We start from the raw sequence: 23,084 nt of genomic DNA, 5'->3' as shown, positions 1-23,084 counted from the left end.
TGGCACCTCTGCGGACCCTGGAAACTATCGCCCATAAGCCTGACTAGCCTAGTATGCAAGGCTATGGAGAGGATCATCATGGAACTCATAAACAAAGACATTGGGGACCTACAGACACTAGATCCTACCCAATTTGGCTTCGTCAAGGGCAGATCCTGCCTTTTGAACCTGGTCGACTTCTTCGAAACAGTCATCAAGGCCATAGATGAAGGGAAGGTAGTCCACACAGCCTATCTGGACCTCACAAGGCATTTGACACAATACCCCACTTGGGCATCATAGATAAGCTATCCAGCCTAAATATAAACCCCTATGTCACAAGATGGGTCGCAAACTGGCTCAAAGACAGAACCCACAGAGTCAGAGTTGCTGGAGCCATGTCAGACTTGAAACCGGTCACAAGTGGCATCCCACAAGGTTCTGTCCTGGGACCTCTCTTGTTCAGTATTTACTTTTCTGAGGTACAGGCCAACGTGGGAGGACTATGGCTCACCAAGTTCGCAGATGACTGCAAACTGGGTGCCATAATCGACTCTCCAGCTGACACAAACATCCGTCAAAAAGGTCTCGCAGAGATGGATAACTGGTGCCAGAGCCATGGTCTAAAGCTAAATGCCAAAAAATGTATAGTCATACCCTTTGGCAAAAACAATGTGCCCACAAATTACCACATAGGTGGTAACCCATTAAGTACAGAGAAAGCAATTAGGGATCTGGGGACCCAAGTTGATAGCAATCTCTCCTTTGACAACCACATTGCCAAAGTGGTTAGAAAGACCTTCTACATAGCCCACCTCATCATGAAAGGATTCACATCTAGATCAAGACGAGTAATCGTGCCCCTTTATTCATCCCTCATCAGGCCCATCATAGAATACAATGCCCCTTTGGGATGTACCTTACCCGACACCTGCAGCAATTAGAAAGACCCCAAAAGTACCTCACCAGGAGGATCAAGGGACTCAAACAGATGCCATATGCTGCTCGGTTAAAAACTCCAGCTCTACACAGTTGCATACCACCTACTTCGAGGCGATCTATGCCTGACATATAAAGCTATGTCCAACCCAGAATTAATGGACATGCTCCACCTCAGTAAATCTAAATCCCTTAGAGCCACGCGCTCGAGGGACTTGAACCTCAGCACAAAAATAAATAGAACATGCTGGAGGGACAGATTCATAACCCAGAGGCTCCCTTCGCTCTGGAATAGAATTCCAATTCATGTTAGGCAGAGCACCTCACTGACTCTCTTCAAGAAGAATCTTGATGAGTGGATGGGGGATTGTAGGTTTGTCCCGGAGATTACTTCCATGTCACTATTAGACAGAGACACAGTAAACTAAACTTTAAAAAGGGCACAGTATACTCAAATCAAGGGGTGGTGTAAGCCAAACACTATCGGGCTAGGTTTATAAATGCCGCAGGGCAGATAGCCTAGTATGAACCTATGAACCTATAAACCTATGTCAGTGAGCCAGTTGGCAACCCATCTTGTGACATAGGGATTTATACCTAGTTTAGTGAGTTTATCTATAATTCTAGAGTGGGGGATGGTGTTGAAAGCCTTGGCAAGATCTAGATAGGCTGTGTGAACCACCTTACCCTTGTCTACGGCTTTGGTGACTGCTTCAAAGAAGTCTATCAGGTTTAGGAGACATGATCTGCCTTTTACAAACCCGAACTAGGTGGGGTCCAGAGTTTGGAGATTACCAATGTCTTTGTGTATAAGTTCCATTATGATGTGCTCCATGGCCTTGCAGACCAGGCTCATCAGGCTAATGGGGCGGTAGTTCCCGGGGTCCATGGTGGCTCCCCCCTTGTGGAGTGGGATAACCATTGCTGTGTGCCATTCAGCAGGCACAAAGCCTGAGGTGAGGCTATGATTGAACATGGTACTTAGGTGGCGTGCCAGTTCATTCTGTAGTTCGTGTAGAATGCAGCCTGTGATATTGTCAGTTCCCATGGATGCTGTATTCTTGGCTTTGGAGACTGTGGTTTTTACCTGTGCAGCCATGATTACAGGAACTTTGCATTCTTTTGGTATAGAGATGGGCTCTTTAGGGGGTGAGAGGGGGTAAAGTTAGCACTGAACCTGTCTGCCAGGATGTTGGCAATATCAGTTGGGTCTGTATATTTAGTGCCATTGTGCTGTAACTCAGAGCAGATCTGAGTGTTGCCATTGAGATTCTTGACATAGCTATAGAATGCTTTGTGATTGTCTTCAGAATCAGTGGCAATTTTGTTTTCGTAACTAGCTTTGGAGGATTTTATCAGAGATCGCAGCTTCTTACTGTGGCTGACCAGGGAGCTCCTCCACTCGTGGGATTTTACTCTCTTTTGCAACAGTTTCTTTCTTCTGTTGTACAGTTTGTTTATGGCAGGGGACCACCAGACTGGCTTCCTGTTTTTGGAGGATAGTGTCTTGGTTTTGTTTGGGATAGCACGATCCATGCACTCATGTAAGTGCTTATAAAGTGCAATTGTGTAGAATTCAGTAGTCATAACTGTATTGTCCATCTGCATGGGTGTCATGAAGTTCACCACTTCTGTCTTAAGAAGCATGAAGTTGGCTTTGGAGAAATTTTTTACCATGGTTTCCTTAATGGGGGGGGGGCAGGATGTGGATATCTAGGGTAATTAGCTTATGGTCGGATCAGACTAATGAGGCATTGACGTCATGTGTGGAACACCAGTCACTCATGTTGGTAATGACTAGATCTAGAATATTGTTGCCCCTGGTGGTGGTGTGGATAAGTTGATCCAGGGCATTGGAGTTTATGAATTCTAGAAAGCGTTGAGCAAAGGGCTTGGTACATGAGTAGTTTTCCTAGTTAATGGTGGGGTAGTTGAAATCACCCATTATTAGGGTGTTTGGTTGAACCCTAATATTTTCCAGTACATCAAGAAAAGAGGAGTGGGAATTCTGGGTGATCTGTAGCAAGCTACAATTTGGACTGTAGTTTTGTCCAGAGTTAGTTGCACTTAGGTTCATAGATTAGTACTAGGCTAACTGCCCTTGTGAGCCATTTTAAGCTTAGCCAATTATCCCTTGTGAGACTCAAACCCTGCACCTTGTGTTTGTAAGGCAAACACCTTAACCATTAGGCCACCCTCCCACCCCCTTGGATAACCTCAGCTGCATTATGCTGAGCAACTAGCCTGGAGGTGTGGATATCCTTAATGAATATGGACACACCTCCGCCTTTGGTGTTACGGTCCAGGTTACATGGCCGAAAAGTGTGGTATGAGTTATAGCCTGGTAGTGCAAGGCCCAAAGATTACTGAACTTTGTCAACATAACACCCTGGAACAGGTAGTCTGTATACCTACTTGGGGTACAAACATCTTTAACATAGTCCTCACCAACATGGAGGAACATTTTATGCTCCCCCAAGTGTAATATCCGCACTAGATAGATTGGATGACAAGGCTGTTGTCTTCAAAATAAAAATAACGCTTGGGACACCACCTAACCCTGGATTTGTAGGAATTATTCCAATGCAGATTTCATGCTTTTAAGTGACACCCTAGCAAAATGTCAACCCCCCCCCCAATACCAGTGAGCACTGCACTCTATAAGGAGTTGTGCACAAATTCCTTGTACGACCATGTATTCAGTTGCATAGAAGCAGAGATGCCTACTTGAAGTAAGCACAGGACAAGCTCAAAGAAGAAGCCACCCTTGTGGAACCCCAGCATAAAAAAGTTGTACAACAAAATGAAGAAGGTCACGTCCAAAAATAGAAGGTGCAATGTCCGACAAGGCAAGAACTCCCTCACTGAATTTAATAAGCAACTCAGGGGACTAATTAAGTCATTTCAAAGACACATTTGAGGTACAAATAGCCTTCCAGGCTAAGGACAATTCATTCTTCAACTATGTCCGCAACCTCAAAGCCAATACACAAGAATGTGCTGAACTAAATGCAAGTGGGACACGTATACTGAGCTGGAGGATACAGCTAATCTGTTGACCGTTAAGTTCATCTCCAATTTTGCCCTGCTTTCACCATCAGACTGCTCAAGACAAACCCACAACCATGACTCCCCCCAACTGTGAATAAGGAACAGGTCCTAAACGTGCATTCCAAGGCTAAAAACACTGCGTCCATGGGACCTGATAATATCCCAGGTAGTCTTCTTAGTGGCATGAAGCATGACCTATTGGGACCACCAGAATCACTATTCAGCCACAGCCTCCAAACAGGCTTTATGATGAACAAATGGAGGTATAAAACTATTATCCCTCTGCATAACAGTGGGCAGTCCACAGAAGTGGGAAAATATAGACCCATAAGCCTAACTAGCCTCTTAGGTAAAGCAATAGAAAGAATAATCATGGATATGATAAATGACAACATAGGTAACCGTCAAACATTGGATCTAACTCCACTGGATTCATTAAGGCTAAGCAATGTCTACTCATTCTGGTGGATGTCTTCAAGAAAGTCATCAAAGCAATGTATGAGGTTAAAACAGTTCATACTGCCTACTTCAACCTGGCCAAGGCATTTGCTGCAATACCCAACTTGGGCATTGTAGATAAGATTACAAAATTAGGTATAAACTCCTCTTTCATCCATTGGATAGCTAGCTGGCTTGTAGATAGGCCCCAAGAAGTCAGGATAGGGAAATCTACCTCCTCTAAATGGCAGATCACTAGTGGGTGTCCTCCAGGGCTCAGTGCTGGGAATACTCCTCTTTGGCATCTACTTCTCTGAAGTTAAGGCCAATGTCAAAGGCCTCTGGCTGACTAAGTTCACAGGCAATTGTAAACTAGGCAGTCACAGAATATTCAAATGACAAAAGTACCTTCTAAAAAGGCCTGACACAGACTAATTGATGCCAGAGTCTAAAACTCAATGCTAGTAAGTGCATAAAAATCTTTTTCAGAAAGACAGCCACTCCTACAAATTATTACATTGATAATACATCCCAAAGATTAGAGCCACATGTTAGGGATTTGAGAACACATGTAGACAGTGACTTCATCTTTGACTACCATATGTCTATTATGTAAGGAAATTATTGTATGTTATGCAACTTACAATCAAGGGTATAGCATCTAGGTCCAAATATGTCACGGTTCCACTGTACTCAGCCTTCATTAGACCCATCATTGAATTCAAGGCCCACTTCAGTATGTACCTGATCATGCATATGCAACAACAGAAATTTCTCTAAAAAAGAATACATGGTGTAGCCAGCATGTCCTGTGCAGACCATCTCAAAACCCTACCCTTATACTCGGTCTCCCACAGACTGCTAAGAGTCAATCTATGCTGGTCTACAAAGCATGCTCTGATCCAGCCTTAATGGACCTGCTGCACATTTGCAAAACAAATAGCATTAGGAATGCCCAATCTAGGGACCTCAGCCATGCCTGCAACATAAATATGACATGTTGGAGAGACAGGTATGCATCTCAGAGGCCGCTTCTTTGAAAGAGGTTTCCCATTCATTTGAATCAAAGTTCTTCCCTACACGTACTCAAGCACAATCTGGATCAGTGGATGAGGAATCATATATTTACTCATGACCTGGCACTTATGTCCCTATTAGAAAGAAGGAGCTTGTAAATATTCAATCATCCATGTCTGAAGTATACATGCCCTACATAAAACCTATGGCATCCAAACTGGTCCATTATATTTGAGTAGCATGGCTAGATTTAAACAGGCCCTTTAAGATCATTAGCTTTTATCCAAATAAAATCAAAATTTATAGAATCAAACACCTTTTGCAAAGTAATCAAAATAGCTGCACCATTAATAATTTTCTATCTGCACTATATCTGTAAATGGTTACTGCGGTGGTGGTGCTGCGGTAGCGTTGTTGCCTCACAGTAAATGTTGTCCTGTTCGATTCTCAGCTAGAAAGTCTTCTGTGTGGAGACATGTGTGAATGGGCGTACCTTCATTGAAGGTTGTGCATCAGGGCCGGCAACTCGGCATGTAAAAATCTAATGCCAATCATTAGCGGACCGGAGTTTCGCTGTGGCGACCCCTAACCGGGAAAAGCCAAAAGACACAACAACAACAACTATATCTGTAAATGAATTAAAACTCTCCAGCTCTCTGTATTTGACAAAACCTTGTTGAAATGTAGAAATTATTTTTAGAAGTATAGTCAGAATTGTATTAGCAAGAATTTTCGCAAAAATGTTAGGTTCTGATTGGAAAAGAGAAACAGAGCTATAACTGGTAGAAGAACTTTATTTTTATATGGCTTCCGAAACATCAATACCCTCTCAACAAGAGTCTTAGATGGACAGTACCTACTAGATTAACTTTCCCCATAACACATTTAGGGGGTTGACAAATAAAGTTTTATATTCTTTAAACAATTCTGCCATAAATCCATCAAGTCCAGGAGCTTTCTCTAAAGTGTGTTTCTCACCTTCTGCCAGTATTTCATTCCCAGATATTGGCTTGGCCAATTTATCTCTTTCTTCAAATCCAACCCATATAATAATTGAGAGACTGGGTCTATCTTCTAATATTCTTCTTATATCCAGTCCCATGTATCAATTAGCCAATATCATATTAATTTGGATAGGTCTGGTAACAAGAGCATTATTATTTCCAAATATGGAACTTACAGACATTTCTCTGGTTCATTCTTGTAACTTGCGTGTAAAACATTTTTGTGGCAATATACCTTGTGGCCAATAAAATGCTTTGTAACTTTTCCACTTTTCTTTAATCTTATGATATTGTGAACTACACAATAATCATTTCCCAGTGTTAATAGTAATCAATGTTAACTTACCTGCATAGCCCTGTTTTTACACTTTAATTCTATTGAATTCATTTAGATTTTATTTTACTCAATCAACTGAGTCTATTTCTGCCTTTTTCTTTGTTTATACTTTGCTATAGTCCCATATAAAAAAAAATTGAAAGTAACCCCATGAAGTACCAGCATTACACTGAGTTTCCTTCATATCCGATTAATGATGAACAGCTTTATGTTTGATTTGCTCGCTTCAATGGGTAACTTGAAAGAAAGGGATCTAGTTTCCAGGTGAATGAAAACTAAGTCCTAAAGCAAATATTAAAAAACATAAAAAGCACAAAGTAGTCAGACCAAATAGTAGGACAAGTCTCAAGAAATTGTATATATCCAACTGACACATCTCTCAACCTCTTAGATCAATAAATCTGTATAAAGCCGTAAATAATGGGGGGAACAAAGGCCCCAAAATAGGGGCATTTCTTAAATATTGTTCTTACAAACTTAGAAAGTTGATAGAGTAGCAGGTTTTACATCAGTAGGACGTTTTTTAAGGGTATGAAGTCTGAAACATTTATTTTCTGACTTCAATCCTCAATGACTTACCAATGATTTGCCCGAAAAACACAGTTTTATGAGAAACAGACCAAAAATACGAAGGAAAAATCTGGGCATTCTGTGAAAATTTGGACAGTTGAGAGGTATGCTGACTAATTACCTAGATAAGAAACAGAAATCAATCCAACTAGCTATCCAAACCTTTGGATGGGTGGGGCCATATACATAAAATCACTTTCTAGCAAATGTAGTTCTCACAAATCAAGAAGATGAAGTTAATCCAAAAGAGTTTTTAAATTGGGAGGATGAGGTATGTTGTCTGTAATACCAACCACTAATGCACCTTTTCTTGCTGTTGAAAAATAATAGTATAAAATTCAATAATCAGAATAATATCGTCAGCGTTTGGTCCATAAGAATTGCCTAAACATTTTATTAGCAAATATAATCATGAGTATGGCTCATCTACCAGAACAGTCAGTAAATTCTCAATTTTGGTGCATCCTAAAGAATTATGAATTAATACTTCATCAGATAACTTTCTCCCTTCCTTCAATACATTTATAAACCTTTGTTCATTAAAAATAACCAATGAATTTACTTTAATTAATTTGAAATCATCAAATCAAATCCACTTCATTAAAATAAACTCATGAATATTCATTATTTAAAGAACTATATACATTAAGACACTACATAATGTTAATTCATTTGCCTTTCTACCTACCAATTAAATTAAATGGAACATGCTTATTATAAAGTACATGGAATAAAATTCAATTGATTCCCTTTATATAAATAAATAAATAAATAAATACACATTTAAAAATTACACATTTAAAAATTATATTAAAACATTTGTATTGTGAGCATTCTCATTGTGATACTGTTTAATTCCATAGAGTCATAGAGTGGATTTGATTTGATGATTTCAAATTAATTAAAGTAAATTCATTGGTTATTTTTAATGAACAAAGGTTTATAAATGTATTGAAGGAAGGGAGAAAGTTATCTGATGAAGTCCAGAGTGGACGAAAACGTATGGTATGAATAATGTTATGAAGGAGCGTTTTTGTGGATTATAATAAAGCAGTTTTTAACCAACTACGAGTTTTCCTTTCGTAGGCACTTTGGACTTGTTTTTGGTGACTTTTAAGTGCCTTTACAACACTTTTTGGTGAATTATGAATTAATGTAATTATGCCTCTTTTGGCAGTATTATATGAACTATACCATCACAATCCGTTCCACTGCTTCAGTAACATCTATTTAACTTTGGCCTTTATTTTTGCTTCATATAAACAATTACTTTTGCTTTAGCCCTCCTAATGTACTATAAAATACTTTTCCTCTTTTTATGGTTGGGAACTTCCCCTAACATTCAAAGATAAAATGAGGATTTGATTGTCTGAGGATTTGGTTAAAAATGTCTACATTTGAACTCCCTCCATATAACAGAGTCTGTAAGTATGTTTTCTAATATAAGTAAGACAATCCATAGTTACTAAAACTTACCAACTATCTCTAAAACCTACCAAAGGTTATGGCCACTGGCTGGAAAGTCTATCTAAAGTAGTTATGCTATTATCTTTCCCCGGCCTGCTCATAATTTGTTTACTTAAAAGAGGCTTGCTACAAAAAATGTATTCTTAAACATCTACAGAAAGGCAATGGTGTGGCAAACAACATGTGTAATCGGGTCTATATTAAAATCCTGAAAGGCATTAACATTGAATGTATGTACATCGACACATAAAGATCGATGTACATAAACAGCAAAACACATAATCGGGGAAAAATCACAATGCCGAAAGTGTTTGTTTAGCCAGCAGCATGATCGTGGGGATAAGGAAATATATCCTTTTCCCCACTGTAGTGTGGTCTCGGAGTTGATTATATTTAAGTAGGGGAGTAGGGGGCACAGCCCCCCACATGGGGGTGCAGGGGGGCTTGCCCCCCTACAAAAGTGGGCTAATTTCAGTTTTTTATGTTAGTTTGAATGTACCTGTGAGGTGCTCTTGCTTGACGTAACACGTTTGGCATTGTGATTTTTGCCGATTACGTGTTTCGCTGTTTATGTACATCAACCTTTATGTGTGGATGTACATACATTCAATGTTAAGGCTTCTCAGAATTTTAATATAGACCCGTGTAATCTGGCTTGCTTTAGCAATTTTACCACTATAGATATACAGAATACGGATTTATTAATCTAAACATTAATTGATGGAATAAAGAACACTGAATTTTCTAACTGTCTGAGAGACGTTTTGAAAAGTATTGCAAAATAAAGATGCAGTATTAAGGGACAGGCAATGACTTTAAAGATATTTTAAAGATGTCTGGCAGTTAGGACAGATGACTAAAGTCCTGCCTCATAAATGAGTTGCTTCCTGTGCCAAGGGTACAGGGTCTAAATCTTCCCATCTTCATTTGCCTACTGTAGGACCTTGATCAAGTCACTTATCCAAACAGAGCTTTGGGGAAATTGGCAATTTGGGCTAGGCTCCTTAATGGTCTCCAAGACTGTATGCTTAGAAACTACCTACCAACCTATGAACCTGTGTGTAAAATGGTTTGATGTCCTTATAGCATATTGCTTCATCCATCAGGCTTGAAAAAAATGTCTAATGCAGCATCATTGATTATCCTAATGCATGTCATTATCAATGCTAGATTAAAGTAAAATTAAATCTGAAAATTTAACTAAGTTTAAAAGTAAAATGGTGTTAAGCCTAACTTAAGGTATGTCTGTAAAAGACAGACATTTTATTATAAAACTGTTAAAAAAGTTAACAAGATGACTTTCCTAGTTAAGTACCCATACAGCATATGATAAACATGTAGAGATTAAAACAAAAATAATAAAATAATACCCTCATTCATTCAGTAAATATATATACTTTTCTACTGGATCCTGACTAGCATCCTTGTAATTAACAGCACTGTTCCAAGAGACTTCTATAATTCCAACCTCCAAAACTTCAGTTTCAGAAGCATAATCTCCATATCAGTGTTGAGACCCTCTTCCTTTTGCAAAGAGTGGGATGAAAAGGGAGAAAATCTATTATAAGAACCACAAACTAAAGAAATTTTGACTCCAGAATATTTACTTATTGCAGGACGAGATGTTTTTTCTTAATTTTCCTTAAGCACATTATTCACTTTATTATAAGAATATGTAGTAGGGGGTCTCTCTCTTCTTAGAGTAATGGCTTGAGTAGCTTTCTAGTTGGTAGCAGTAGGCATTTCAGTAAACAATTTCTGCTTTATTTCAGGTTTCTTATCAATAAACATTTCTACTTCCTCTGTAGGAGAAAATGTATCAGTCTGTCTTTCTTTAGTAATCTGCAATAGAGGTGGGAGAATGAAGCTGTACCATATAAACCCTAATCACAAGTAACTGATTTAAATTGTAATCTGATTCCTCTCCCTGTTGTATCCTGTAATCAAGCATGAAAAACTGACAGCACGCAGGACGGGATTGTGCCATAATAGCAAGAATGATCTGCCAAGCGTGCATGCCCAGGTATGTCCCTATGCAGCAATAGCAAAAATGATTTGCCAAGCGTGCGTGCCCAGGTATGTCCCTATGCAGCAATAGCAAAAATGATTTGCCAAGCGTGCGTGCCCAGGTATGTCCCTATGCAGCAATAGCAAAAATGATTTGCCAAGCGTGCGTGCCCAGGTATGTCCCTATGCAGCAATAGCAAAAATGATCTGCCAAGCGTGCGTGCCCAGGTATGTCCCTATGCAGCAATAGCAAAAATGATTTGCCAAGCGTGGGTGCCCAGGTATGTCCCTATGCAGCAATAGCAAAAATGATTTTCCAAGCGTGCGTGCCCAGGTATGTCCTTACAGCTTATTGAATCTTAAAGAGTTGAAAAAACAAGAACAAGTAAAACAAAATACAATCAGCGCAAGTTTATGAATATTCTTTTTCATTTTTTTTGTCAAAGATCATATACATGGGGGTAGAATGTTTGGAGCCATTATGTTATTCCAAGCACATTTTGTTTAACAAAAGAGCTAAAATAAGTAAAAGATACAGTGGACAACATGTGATTTCTAATACATTTGGAATGCTAAATTCTCAGGAAGACTTGGCAAACATTCGTACATATGTACATAAATAAATAATTAATTAGACATTTAAACACAACTGTATATACTGTTATATTAGGAATCTGTCCATCATTCACCAAATTAGAAGCAGCATTCTTTATAAGTAAAAGATATTTTTTTTTACCTGCCAGTGCTTAAATCCATCGATACTTGAGCACGTTTTGTTATAAAACTGCTGATTAGAATACTGACAATAGAACATGTTATGTAGTGCATATGCCACCGCATAAATAGCATCATATGTGTTGTAGGCATATCTATAGTCAAACATATCAAAGATGGAGAAATGAAACTCTTCCAAATTTTCTTCACCTGTACAAAACAGGATCTTTTTACTGGTATTTGTACTGTGTTGTGCCTTATCCTGATTTAGCCAACTACAGCCGTATGCTGTTTCCCAGAATTCTTTAATAAAGATGTCTTTTGGAAACTTAGAGGGATGTAGGTTGTAAATAAACTGGGTAAAGCCAGGAATGTCCCCTTTATGTGGTGCCAGTCCAAATGTCCCATGCAATGTTTGCTCAAGCTCTTTCATAGAGAAAACTGGAGAAATCATCCAGGCTATGGTAGCAATCCACACCTTGCCTGTAATGTTTTTTCTGGCAGCTTCTATCATTAGTGGCACCACCTCCATCTTTGTAGAATATACAACAATCACATTCACAGTTGCCTGTTTAATCACTTCAGTGATAGACTGTACCTTTTGGGCAGCATTTGATAGAGAAAGGATTTCGATAAAAGCAACACAACCTCCTCGTTTAATAATCTCTTTCTTTACATTTTGGCTGCCCAGTATTCCATAGTCATTGTCAGATGCTACAATTCCTATCCATGTCCAGCCAAAATGGATAATCAGATTGGACATCACCACATAATGATAGCTGTCACTTGGCATAGTGCGTAAAAATGAGGGAAACTGAATTTTGTCACTAAGTAGCGCTACTGCAGAACCGTAGCTGATCTGTAAAGAAACAAGTCCATTCTGTGATGTGCACTGGGTTTAAAGATCTTTGTAAGCACTAACTATAAATACAGACTCTACTCTAACCTTACCCTGTTTATGGTTGACAGCAGCATAACTATGTAATTAATTAAGAGCACAAACCGTACACAGTGTATATAAATAACTCTGTGGCATATGTACTTTCAAACCGTCAGCATACAAATCATTTTTTTTTTTAGTATAGCACTGTGAAAAAGCCAAGTTTCATGTTCAAAAGCTGGCAGAAAAAGTAAAAGCGTTAGTTGGTTCTTTTCTGAATGTTCTTCTTGTAATGGCAACCTCAGAGTTCTTTATAAAATTTAACAAAGTGTGTTTCGGTCAACAATCTCTATTGGGTGTTAAAGGAGCTTGCTTCCTCACATAACTATTTTATTTTAGTTTATAGTTCCTCATGATTTTCTGAATCTTAAAAATGTTTCTACTCACTAAATTACATCATCATTTTATTACTATTATTATTATTATTATTTTTATTATTATTTGTGACAAAGTTTTCTCTCATGGTGTTATGTTTGGTTTGAAATAAAAGAAGAGATGGGTTACAATGCATATTATTGCAAGAAGTGACTAGAAATCCATGAAGGGTGTCCCTTGATACGTCTAGCCCCTGAACAGCTACATTTCAGAACCATCACCCCTTTCTCTTCTTTCTGTCATAGATTACTGAACATCTTTTACTGCCTATTTTCTACAATATCTTCTATTTAATAGCTCATTACAGAGCAGCATCACTTCCTCAGTAAAGTCCCGTTTCCTAAGGTCTGTACTGGCCTTGTGCTCATCAGCCTGTTATTTATAACCCCATGTCCTGAGACTGACCCCATCCTCCCTAACCAACTATGTGTCCATGTCTTGTTTCCTTTGTGTCTGTCTTCTCCTTCAGCATGTGTCATCCCAGATTGGTCAGCCTTCCCTCAGCCCTTCCTTTTCCTAAATAATCCTTATATTAGGCAATGGCATCCTCTTTTCCTGGTTTTACAGTAGGAGGTTAATATCTGATTCGTTTTTTTGTTTGTTGGCTGCTGGCTATGTAGCCTAGGGTTTGACAGATCTTTACCACTACAGTCTGTTCTGGTAATTCTTGAGAGTTACTGTTACAGCCAGGTTTTTTGCCTCAGACTCACACCAATCTGTCTAGTGTACCCGTCCCATGCTGTTACATGAGAATGAGGTCAGGATTTTTGCAACCAACTTCAGACTGATGGCCTACACTCCCACTGTAAACAGAAATGTGGGGTTTATACAGTATGTGCCTGTACTGATACCTCTTACAACATAAGCACACTTTTATATGATATATAGCCAACATACAGAATGACCAATCCTTGTCAAATCCAAAGAAAAAGCTTCACACTGAACAACTGCATAACATAGTTATAATCACAAGCTTCCCAGAATTATATCCATCTTCTTCTCAGCCCACTGCTTTCCAGTGCTGTCTCACCAACAATAACTGAAAACTTCACCCACATGCATGTATACACATACATGCAACTCTTGCACAAAAACATATACATGCTGTACATTTGCTATTGTTCTATTTAACTAATGACTAAAGTCAAAATTGATAACTTAGAACATTTCAATTCTAAAGTAAAAGTACTGGAGAATGATTTGTACAACAATTACATGATATAAACGCGCAAACACTTGGAAGCATGCCTACATTACAAACTTCATCATATGGAGATACCCATCCGATGTTACTCAAAAGTGGCAGGACATAAATATAGAAGCCAGCTACAAATACGAGAAAGAACTATTGTTCAAAGTGAATAATGCTAATAATGAATTGCGGGACAATTTTTGATTTCAGAGACTTTTCAACAGGTGGTCTGATATTCATCAACAGAAGACAGAAACAATAGAACCACTGTATTTCAACATGTCCAGGTATGAATTAAACACCAATATCATGTTGATTCATTTATTAAGCTCTGTGAATCAGAATTTTACCATTACTTCTATAATAAGAAAACAGCAATGATTCTTCTTTAACCTTTAGACCAGTAGATACAGTTGAATATGATGTTTTAATGAAAGAAATGCTAAATGATGACACTACATATTCATTAATTAGTCAAGCCAAACTAGACAAAATAATTAAAAATAAACTTTCTAGATGTGACTCTAAATATTAGAAATGGGAGATTAATCTCAACACTATATAAATGAACAATACTTTACATAATGACAACTTAATGGCCATTAGCTCTAAGCATAAGAATTCCTATCCTTTGTAACCACCTATTCTAATGATTTTCAGAATATTAAGAAAATATTATCAAATAATTGGAAGGTTTAAGTCTTTATTGTGTGATAGACCTGATTTAAGTAGTAAAGTTCAATTATATTTAGCCACCTGTGAATGCGTAGAATCTATAATCACCAGTATGATATTAAAACAAAATGAACTAAATGCCCATATTATATTTAATCCATCACACTCTTTACAAACAGTGGAACAGAATGCCAGGGGTGGTGATTATATAAATTTGATAGAATTGAATGAATTGAAATGGATTTTCCTAAATAATTATGTCACAATAAGGTCTTTCCTCAAGATAGCTATGTTGATATTCAGCTCTTTCAATATTATCTGTGTCTGGCTTTTAATATGCTGCAAGAAATATTATCTCTATTCATGAGCTTTGATTCTGTTTATTTATTTAATACTTAATGTTCATGCTTCTTTATAAGTTATTGATGAAATTATTAAAATATTATAATGTTGTTTTTGATACTTATTTTTAAAATTTATGAACTTATAAATAATGTTCTGATTTATTGCATTTAATGTTTACTATAACTCCGGTTTTTAAGTAAGTCCATTATATCTATTGCTATAGTTATATCATGGTCTATAGACAGAACTTGATTTTAGATATTTATTGTATTTATTATAAAATTGTAATAGATAATTTCATTAATTTATTTATGATATATTTTGTTGCATCATTATTATCAGCCATTATAATAAATCATACAGTGATTATATTATAATGATACTAGACAAATGTATTGTTCATATCTTGCTCCATAGATACTAAATAGAATTTGGTTATCTCCAAAATGCATTATATAACTTTTAACATACTAAGTATTTATTTATTTTTTAAAAGTTTAGTTTATTTTAGAGCAATGAATTTATAAGTGAATATGAACTCTGAATGGCTTGTCAGTTCAGCTTATTTTAGAGCAAGCTTAAACTGAAATGCATTTCTTACATTGTGTTTCTGTAAATTTAAATGCATAATTGCATAATTGAATTAGTTAATTGATTGAATAATGAATTACTTTTTACTATATAAACTCTAGTTTCATTAAGTTGTATATTGTCTGAAATTTTAAAAACATATACATATAATACACAAACACAAACACACACACACACACACACACACACACACACACACACACACACACATATATATATACACACACACACACACACACACACACACACACACACACACAGACACACACACACAAATATACACACACACACACACACACACACACACACACACACACATATACACACACACACACACACACATACATATATATATATATATATATATATATACATATATATATATATATATATATATATATATATATATATATATATATATATATATATATATATATATATATATATATATATATATATACATACAAAGAGGCTCTGATACCTTTGTACTGGCAGTTCCCCCTTCCCTGGGTTACAGTAACTCTGCTGCCAGTTAGACAAATCTGGCACAAAAATAAATTACTGTTCAACCTTAAAATAAGTCGTCCACAATATAATTGCTTTGTATCTTTAGTTTAAGCAGCTACTCTTCAAAAAATATTGTCTACAGATATCCTGGTTCTGATACTAATCACTAAGTTTTACTGCATTCTATCAGCTGTTTACAGTTAAACGCATGTAGGATTGTATGAAATGGACAGGCAATGAAGTCCACAGATGAGGTTTCAGTCCAGAAGGTTCTCTGTGATCCTGCTTCTCAAAAGTTACTCTATAAACTTAAAAGAGTACTAGATTATATAGTTCCTATTTGATTCAACATTTGAATGGAAGAAATCTTCCTGTTTTCCCCAGCCACTTAACCGTGGGGAAGCCACAGGGCATTTATAACAATTTGTTTAAAAAAACACTTGAGTGTTTGTGTCTGTCAGATAGAAAACAATTTCACTTTCAAAGGCATGTGACAGTTCCACAAAAAAAAAATAACTGTAGAATTTTTATACAGCTAGACACATTTCTTTTCAACTCTGCGTGTATTTTCTGGAACAGAGCTAAATTTTGTATAGCATTTCATTTTCCTTATGAAAATAAACACTTACTTTTACTCAGTACTGCTTTTTAACATCTCACATTTATACTACATCTTTACAAAATGACAGCTATAAAGTTTCACACAGCCTGTCACACATAAAATGATTACAATTTTAAGTATGTAAATACGTTTATTTAATGCACAAATTAAATTTAACCAATACGTTTGGTCTGTCATGTCCAAATGTGTTTCTGGAAAAGTGCTGAAATAGAAGTTATCTGTGCTTAATTGTCTATGAATTGTTCTTTAGTTCAATAAAATGCCCTTACATTCACTGCTGCAGTATTCATAACATATGGGATTCCCTGCCATGGAAGCCCAACATCCGGCTAGTCTACCAAAGCCTACTGTTGCTTTAAGGTATGCCGAACATCATCCAAATGTTCTTCACGTAGCATAGGGTATAAAGGTGACGTTCAGGCATACCGTCCTCAGAACTTCTTTGCCACCAGTCTGAATGTTTCTTTTAACTGCCAGTCTGTTTTCCTATGTCATTTTTGTGCCAGTTTGGCTTCCATTACAGCCAGGGAGTTTCTGAGAGCTCTAAGTTTCATGCCTTCCACTATTCTGATGCTCCCTGTGGCCAAACTCCACATGAGAAAGTTCCAGTGGTTTCTGAAGTCAGTGTAGCTTCAACATGCTCATCCTCTAGACTTTGCCGTTCCTTTTCTTCCTCGTCTCAGGAAGGAACTTCACTGGTGGATTCAGCAGTTATCTCTGAATCCAGGACTCCCTTTTCATCCCCTTTTTCCCTCTCAGGAACTGTCCACAGATGCTTCAGATGTGGAATGGGGAGCCACATTTGGCTCCCTGAAGGTACAGGGGGTATGGTTGCCTCATCAGCAGAAGGAGCACATCAGCGTCAAAGAAATGAGAGCTCTTATGCTGGCTCTTCAGGTCTTTCATCCTGTTTTCTCTCTGGGACCACTGAAGGTATTCACAGACAATACCACAGTGATGTGGTATATCAACAAGCGGGGGGGGGGGGGGGACAAGCTCATACCTTCTTTGTCGGTTAGCACATCTGGTATGGGATCTTGCTGTCAAGTGACTCTTTGGGCAGTTTACATCCCTTCAGATCAGAACATTGTGGCATGTGAATGGATGCTTCACAGGGATGTGTTTCTGGACATTGTCCACCAGTGGAGTACTCTTAAGTAGATCTATTTGCCTCCCCTCTGAACAGACAGCTTCCCCTGTTTTATGCCAGTGTCTCAGGTCCTCTGGTGTGGAAAGTGGATGCCCTCTCATTTTCTTGGAAGGGGATGTTTCTTTATGCTTTCCCTCCCTTTCCTGTCATTATAAAAGTCCTGTTCAAGATTCAACAGGGTGCTCCCAAAATCTTGTTGGTGACTCATGTTTACCTGCAACAGCACTAATTCCCTCTGCTTCTGCATATAGCCAGGGGCACTCATAAAAAGTTACCTCACAGGGTGGATCTACTCACATAAGACAAGGGATCTCTCATCCATCCCCACCTGTCCACACTTCAAATGATACAGTGGGTGATAGGGTTTTGATTCCTCATAGAGACTTTTTTTCTGAGGAAGTGCTGCAAGTCCTGCAGGAGGCCAGGAAACATACTACTAGGAAATGCTACTTATCCAAATGTTCTTCTTCTTTCGGCTTTTCCTGGTTAGGGGTCACCACAGTGGATCACTGTCTGCTCATGATTGGCAGTGGAGTTTTATGGTGTCAAGTTGCCAGCCCGGTGCCCAACCTTCCACAGAAGGCACACACATGCACACACTTATGCCTATGGCCAATTTAGTGTATCCAATCCACTTACAGCATGTCTTTGGGATGTGGAAGGAAACCGGAGCACCCAGAGGAAACCCACGCAACCACAGGGAGGACATGCAGACTCTGCACAGAAGACACCCCAGCTGAGGATCAAACCGGAGAACCTCTTGCTGTGAGGTGGCAACACTAACTGCTGCACCACCGTGGTCACCCAAATCCTTCTTATCCAAATAGTAGATGGTTTCTATTTCATATGTCTCTTGTAACCTTGACCCACTTACTGTAGATGTTCCTTTGGTTATCTCTTATTTGTGTGAATTGCTCCATGCTGGTTTGGCCTATTCTTCTATTAAGGCCCACTTAACAGCTATTCTGTTTGTCTGCCTTTAACTTTACAAAGACATGCATCTGGAGCATTTCTCCCCAGGCATCCGCTGAAAATTGATTTCATTCCAAGTCGTACTTTCCCAGTAAACAAATGTTAAATAAATAAACTCCTCCTTTAGCTTCTATATTTGAGGCTTAAATATTTCTTAAAGGCGTCCTTAATATTAGACCTCCCTGGAAGCCTGTTCCTCCTCCCTGGGATCTTAACTTTGTTTTGGAGAAGCTGACTCGGTCTCCTTTTGAGCTGGCTGTTTCAGCTTCCTTGCAACATTGTTTTTGGAAGACTGTTCTTTTGTCAGCTCTTACCTCTTCTGTCAGATGGTTGTCTGAGTTGCAAGGCCTTGTGGCCTGTCCTCCTTTTTTTGATTTTCCATGAGGGCAGGCTGTCCTTGTGTACTAGCCCTTCTTTTATGCATAAGGTGGATAATGAGTTGTTACTTAATCAGTCTATTACTTTGTCTACATTTTTTTCTCTCTCCATAATCGGAAAATGAGAGGGTGCTGTATACTTTGGTCATGCAGACAACTCAGATTTTATTTGGATAAGACTAAGGCTATTAGAAAATCTGATCAGTTTTGTGTTTCCTTTCATCATAGGTCTTCAGGATTAGCTGTATCCAAGCTAACTATTTCTACTTGGATTTCAAAGGCTATTTCTTTTTCCTACACTTTTTATGGAAAGAACCTTCCTTCTTCAGTCAAGGCTCATTCTACTACAGCAGTGGCTTCTTTTGGTGCTTTTTTCAAGGGCTTAGACACTAATTCTATTCTTGAAGAAGCTACCTGGACTTCTGTGTATACTTTTACCAAACACTACACATTGGATGGCATCTCCAGAGCTAGAGCTGGTTTTGTTACAGCCATTCTTCATGGCTTCTTAGAGGGTTCTGCTGCTTCTTCCTCCTCCCAAGTTTCTTCTTGAGCTTTGGCGCTCTCCCAAATTTTATGAACACTGCAGTGGTGAATGTAAGGACATCCTTGCCTTCACCGCTACAGTAGTGACTCCGTTTCTCCATCTTCTAGTCCTTTAACTTCCTGGATGTACTGGTTACCCCTTGAGTTTCCTTGAACTGATGTTCCTACTGGGGCAATCAATTCTGAGGATGGTACACCTGAATGTCACCTTTATGCCCTATGCTATGCAAGGAGCATTTGGATGATGGTCAGCTTACCTTAAAGCAACAGTAGGTTTTGGTAGAGTGGTCTGACATCAGGCTTCCATGGCAGGGAATCCCATATGTTATGAATACTGCAGCGGTGAAGACAAGGACATCTACTGTTATGGTAAGATTTTACAGAGTCCAATTCCATTGTGTCCTTTTCAGTATGAGTTAGTGACAGCTGCAATAACAATGGGAAGGGTAGATCCTAAGTAACCATGTTCATAGGTAAGTATTAGGCTAGCTGACCTTGTGGGCTATTTTAAGCTTAGCCATTCTGCTTTACAATGGTGGGAATCAAACCTTGTATCTTGTGTTCGCAAGGTAAACACTTGACCCATTATGCCAACCCCAACTATGTGATATTATAGTTTGGAGAATATGAAGGATATCAGTACATCAGCAGTCAGTGGTGGCATTAAATCCATGCAGAATTATATAAAACTAGGCTCACATTAGCCTATTAGCAAGTGTAAGTGGTAATCATGTTCGCATTTTTGGTTTACTGAGCAACATTTAATGCTGAATCTGTTTCTGATGTACCTAATTCCCTCCTACCTGTGGGTATCTGTATAGCCCCATGATCCGTGCCATTGGGATGGATGAGGAGGACTGGTCATCACCAATGATACAGGCTAAATATGGATAGCTTTGGCAGGAATAGTTTGGAACAGGCTTCTGTTTTCCAGATAACATCCAAAGGACACCTTCAATTGCACTTGCTTCAGAAAAGCAAGAGTCATACATCTTGAACCCCAGAGTGACATTTGGCAGAAGATGGGGTGTTTCATTAATCTCCTCTGTGGCAAAGGCCATGGCAAGTAGATATTGGTATGCTTCGATGTTGAACCTACAAAGTTTCCAAAATAATAATTTTGGGACAAATAATAAAATACGTTTATATAACCTTAACTGTCAGGCTTAAATGTAACTGCTTCCTTTGTTTAGAATTTGAAATTGTACCAAGATGTATATATTTTATTTATTTTATTTTATTTTACATTTGTTAACTGGGGGTGTCTGACTGAGCCGAAAAGGCCCTTTTTCAGCAGAGGCCCGGGGAGAAAAGCTCCACAAAGAAAAATTACAGACACATTTAGTTATTTAGACATAATCAGTATACACACAAATTACAAGAGACATGTTTGTACAGTGGTATGTGGCACAAACAGTTACAGTGGAGAGAACAATCTAAAAAGATATTAATTTTAAAAATAAAGGTAAGTAATAGATTTGTGGTGTACAGCTGAACTTTGGAATGTAGGTAGAATACATTGTAAATATTGTACTAAACCTAAAATAGTAAGCTTAGTAAATGTTTTTATTACTGTTTTATTTCCACTCTAATAATGTTATATAAATGTACAAGCAATTGTTCTGTACTAAAAAGTGTATTATTTTCAGTTCAATAATCCTGGGTCATGACTCACCTACCCAGTTAACAAATAATTACTATAGAGGATTATGAGTGGGTTGACAATCATAACTAGCTTATTATGTATTTGAGGAATAGATATCAGAAAATCCACCTCCAGAGTGAAGATTGAGAGGAAAACTTTGGCATCCATGTTGAGAACTCATAATAAAGTGTTATGATCGGAGACCCAATCATAATTCTTTGTAGTCCATGGAGCTTTATCTGCTCCATGTTCTACTAGTTATAGAAAAAAAGCTCTAAGTGTTTTGCCAGCTTTGAAAGCCATAAAGCACTTAGCAAGTGCTGTCAGAAAGTCAGTGTAACACATTCTGTTATGTCACAGAAAGTCAGTGACACATTACTGGCACAGACAGCATGCAGAAATAAACCTGTTTTTAATTCTGCCCATACTGGCAGGTTTAACTATCTAGTGTGATACCTGATCTTAACTAATGAAACAGGGATGCTTAACAATTGTTAAGATCAGGTGTCTCATGCTATAGAAGCACTTAACTGGTTTGTCATTTTCCAGATATTATAGTGTAATCATCGTGCTCCATGCACTACAAATAAATAAATGCAAATGCTTACCTTTCATTATGATCATAAACTAATTATATTTAGTAATATCAGCAGTAATACATTGTAGCAGGTGGCTTAGATTTGTTATTGATGAAGTCCACGTCATATATAGCTATCGCATGCTGTCCTAGCATGAACACAATAACAATTGCATACAAATGCATAAGATATATATGCATACACTTATACAAACTATATATTTCAGTTTCATTGTATGATACAAAATGTTTAAGCTCAGTTTCTAAAACAGATCGTATTAGGGTGAGAAATGCTGCTAATTTACAAAAAAAACACGTGTCTTCCTATTTTCTTAGTATTTTTTTGTCTCCTATCTCTCGTAGACCATAGAGTGTCTGCCACGTTTTAGTACATACATTCTTCCTTTCCTCTATTGTCCAAAAACAGTGAAAGAGGGAGCTGAAAGCCAGAGACTTTGACTACCATCTAATAGTTTTAGAAGTGTTTTTCTGCACCAAATGCTGCCCCTCATTGGACAGAAACATTGACAAATGTCCATGATATGCTGAGCCAGGTACAGGTAGGTGTTCCACACTCCGATAGTGCTCTGCAGTGCACTCTATGGATAGATTGTACCTGCCCAAGTCCTTTTGAACAGCTGATTAACATCAGGTTCTTTCCCAGGGCACACGTGTCTGAATTCTGCAAATTCTTTCCTCTGGGGTGGGATGATCTGGCATCAGCTTCTCCATCTCATTCCATGCCTGGCCAATCCCAGCACCTAATTACTACTCCTACCCAGGATCCCAGTGACATAATCAAGCCTTCATTCTATACCAGAAAGCTAGTTCGTATGTTCCTACTGTTTGCCATGTTTTGTTCTCTGTAAACAATATAAACGGTTTTTGCATTCCTCTTACTGTTTCAATAATATGAAATCTCCTTAACAGACCAGTGCTGCCTGTGCTGTGGACCAGATTTACAAACACAGTACATGATGTAGGAGAGTATAACATGAGTAACGTTAATACTCTACTCGTAACACCTGGAGCATCAGTGATAATTGA

At 38.1% G+C, this 23,084-nt stretch overlaps 1 protein-coding gene across 1 annotated transcript in view; it reads right to left on the bottom strand.

Annotated features, from left to right (window-relative positions):
* LOC122803938 (extracellular calcium-sensing receptor-like) overlaps positions 1-20,876 on the bottom strand; it is a 196,289-nt gene extending 175,413 nt beyond the window's left edge. The window contains exons 1-2 of the mRNA XM_044073615.1: positions 20,619-20,876; positions 11,546-12,382 (exon numbers count right to left, since the gene is read on the bottom strand). Of these exons, the coding sequence (XP_043929550.1) occupies positions 11,546-12,382; positions 20,619-20,876 (1,095 nt within the window). The remainder of the gene's footprint in view (positions 1-11,545; positions 12,383-20,618) is intronic.
* Between the last annotated feature and the right edge of the window lie 2,208 nt (positions 20,877-23,084).

Source organism: Protopterus annectens, chromosome 6.part0 (assembly GCF_019279795.1).
Source record: "Protopterus annectens isolate FY-2018-M chromosome 6.part0, PAN1.0, whole genome shotgun sequence".
In the NCBI taxonomy this organism is placed as follows: domain Eukaryota; kingdom Metazoa; phylum Chordata; order Ceratodontiformes; family Protopteridae; genus Protopterus; species Protopterus annectens.
The sequence above is the reverse complement of the archived record's forward strand: the minus strand, read 5'-3'. Positions and strand labels throughout refer to the sequence as shown.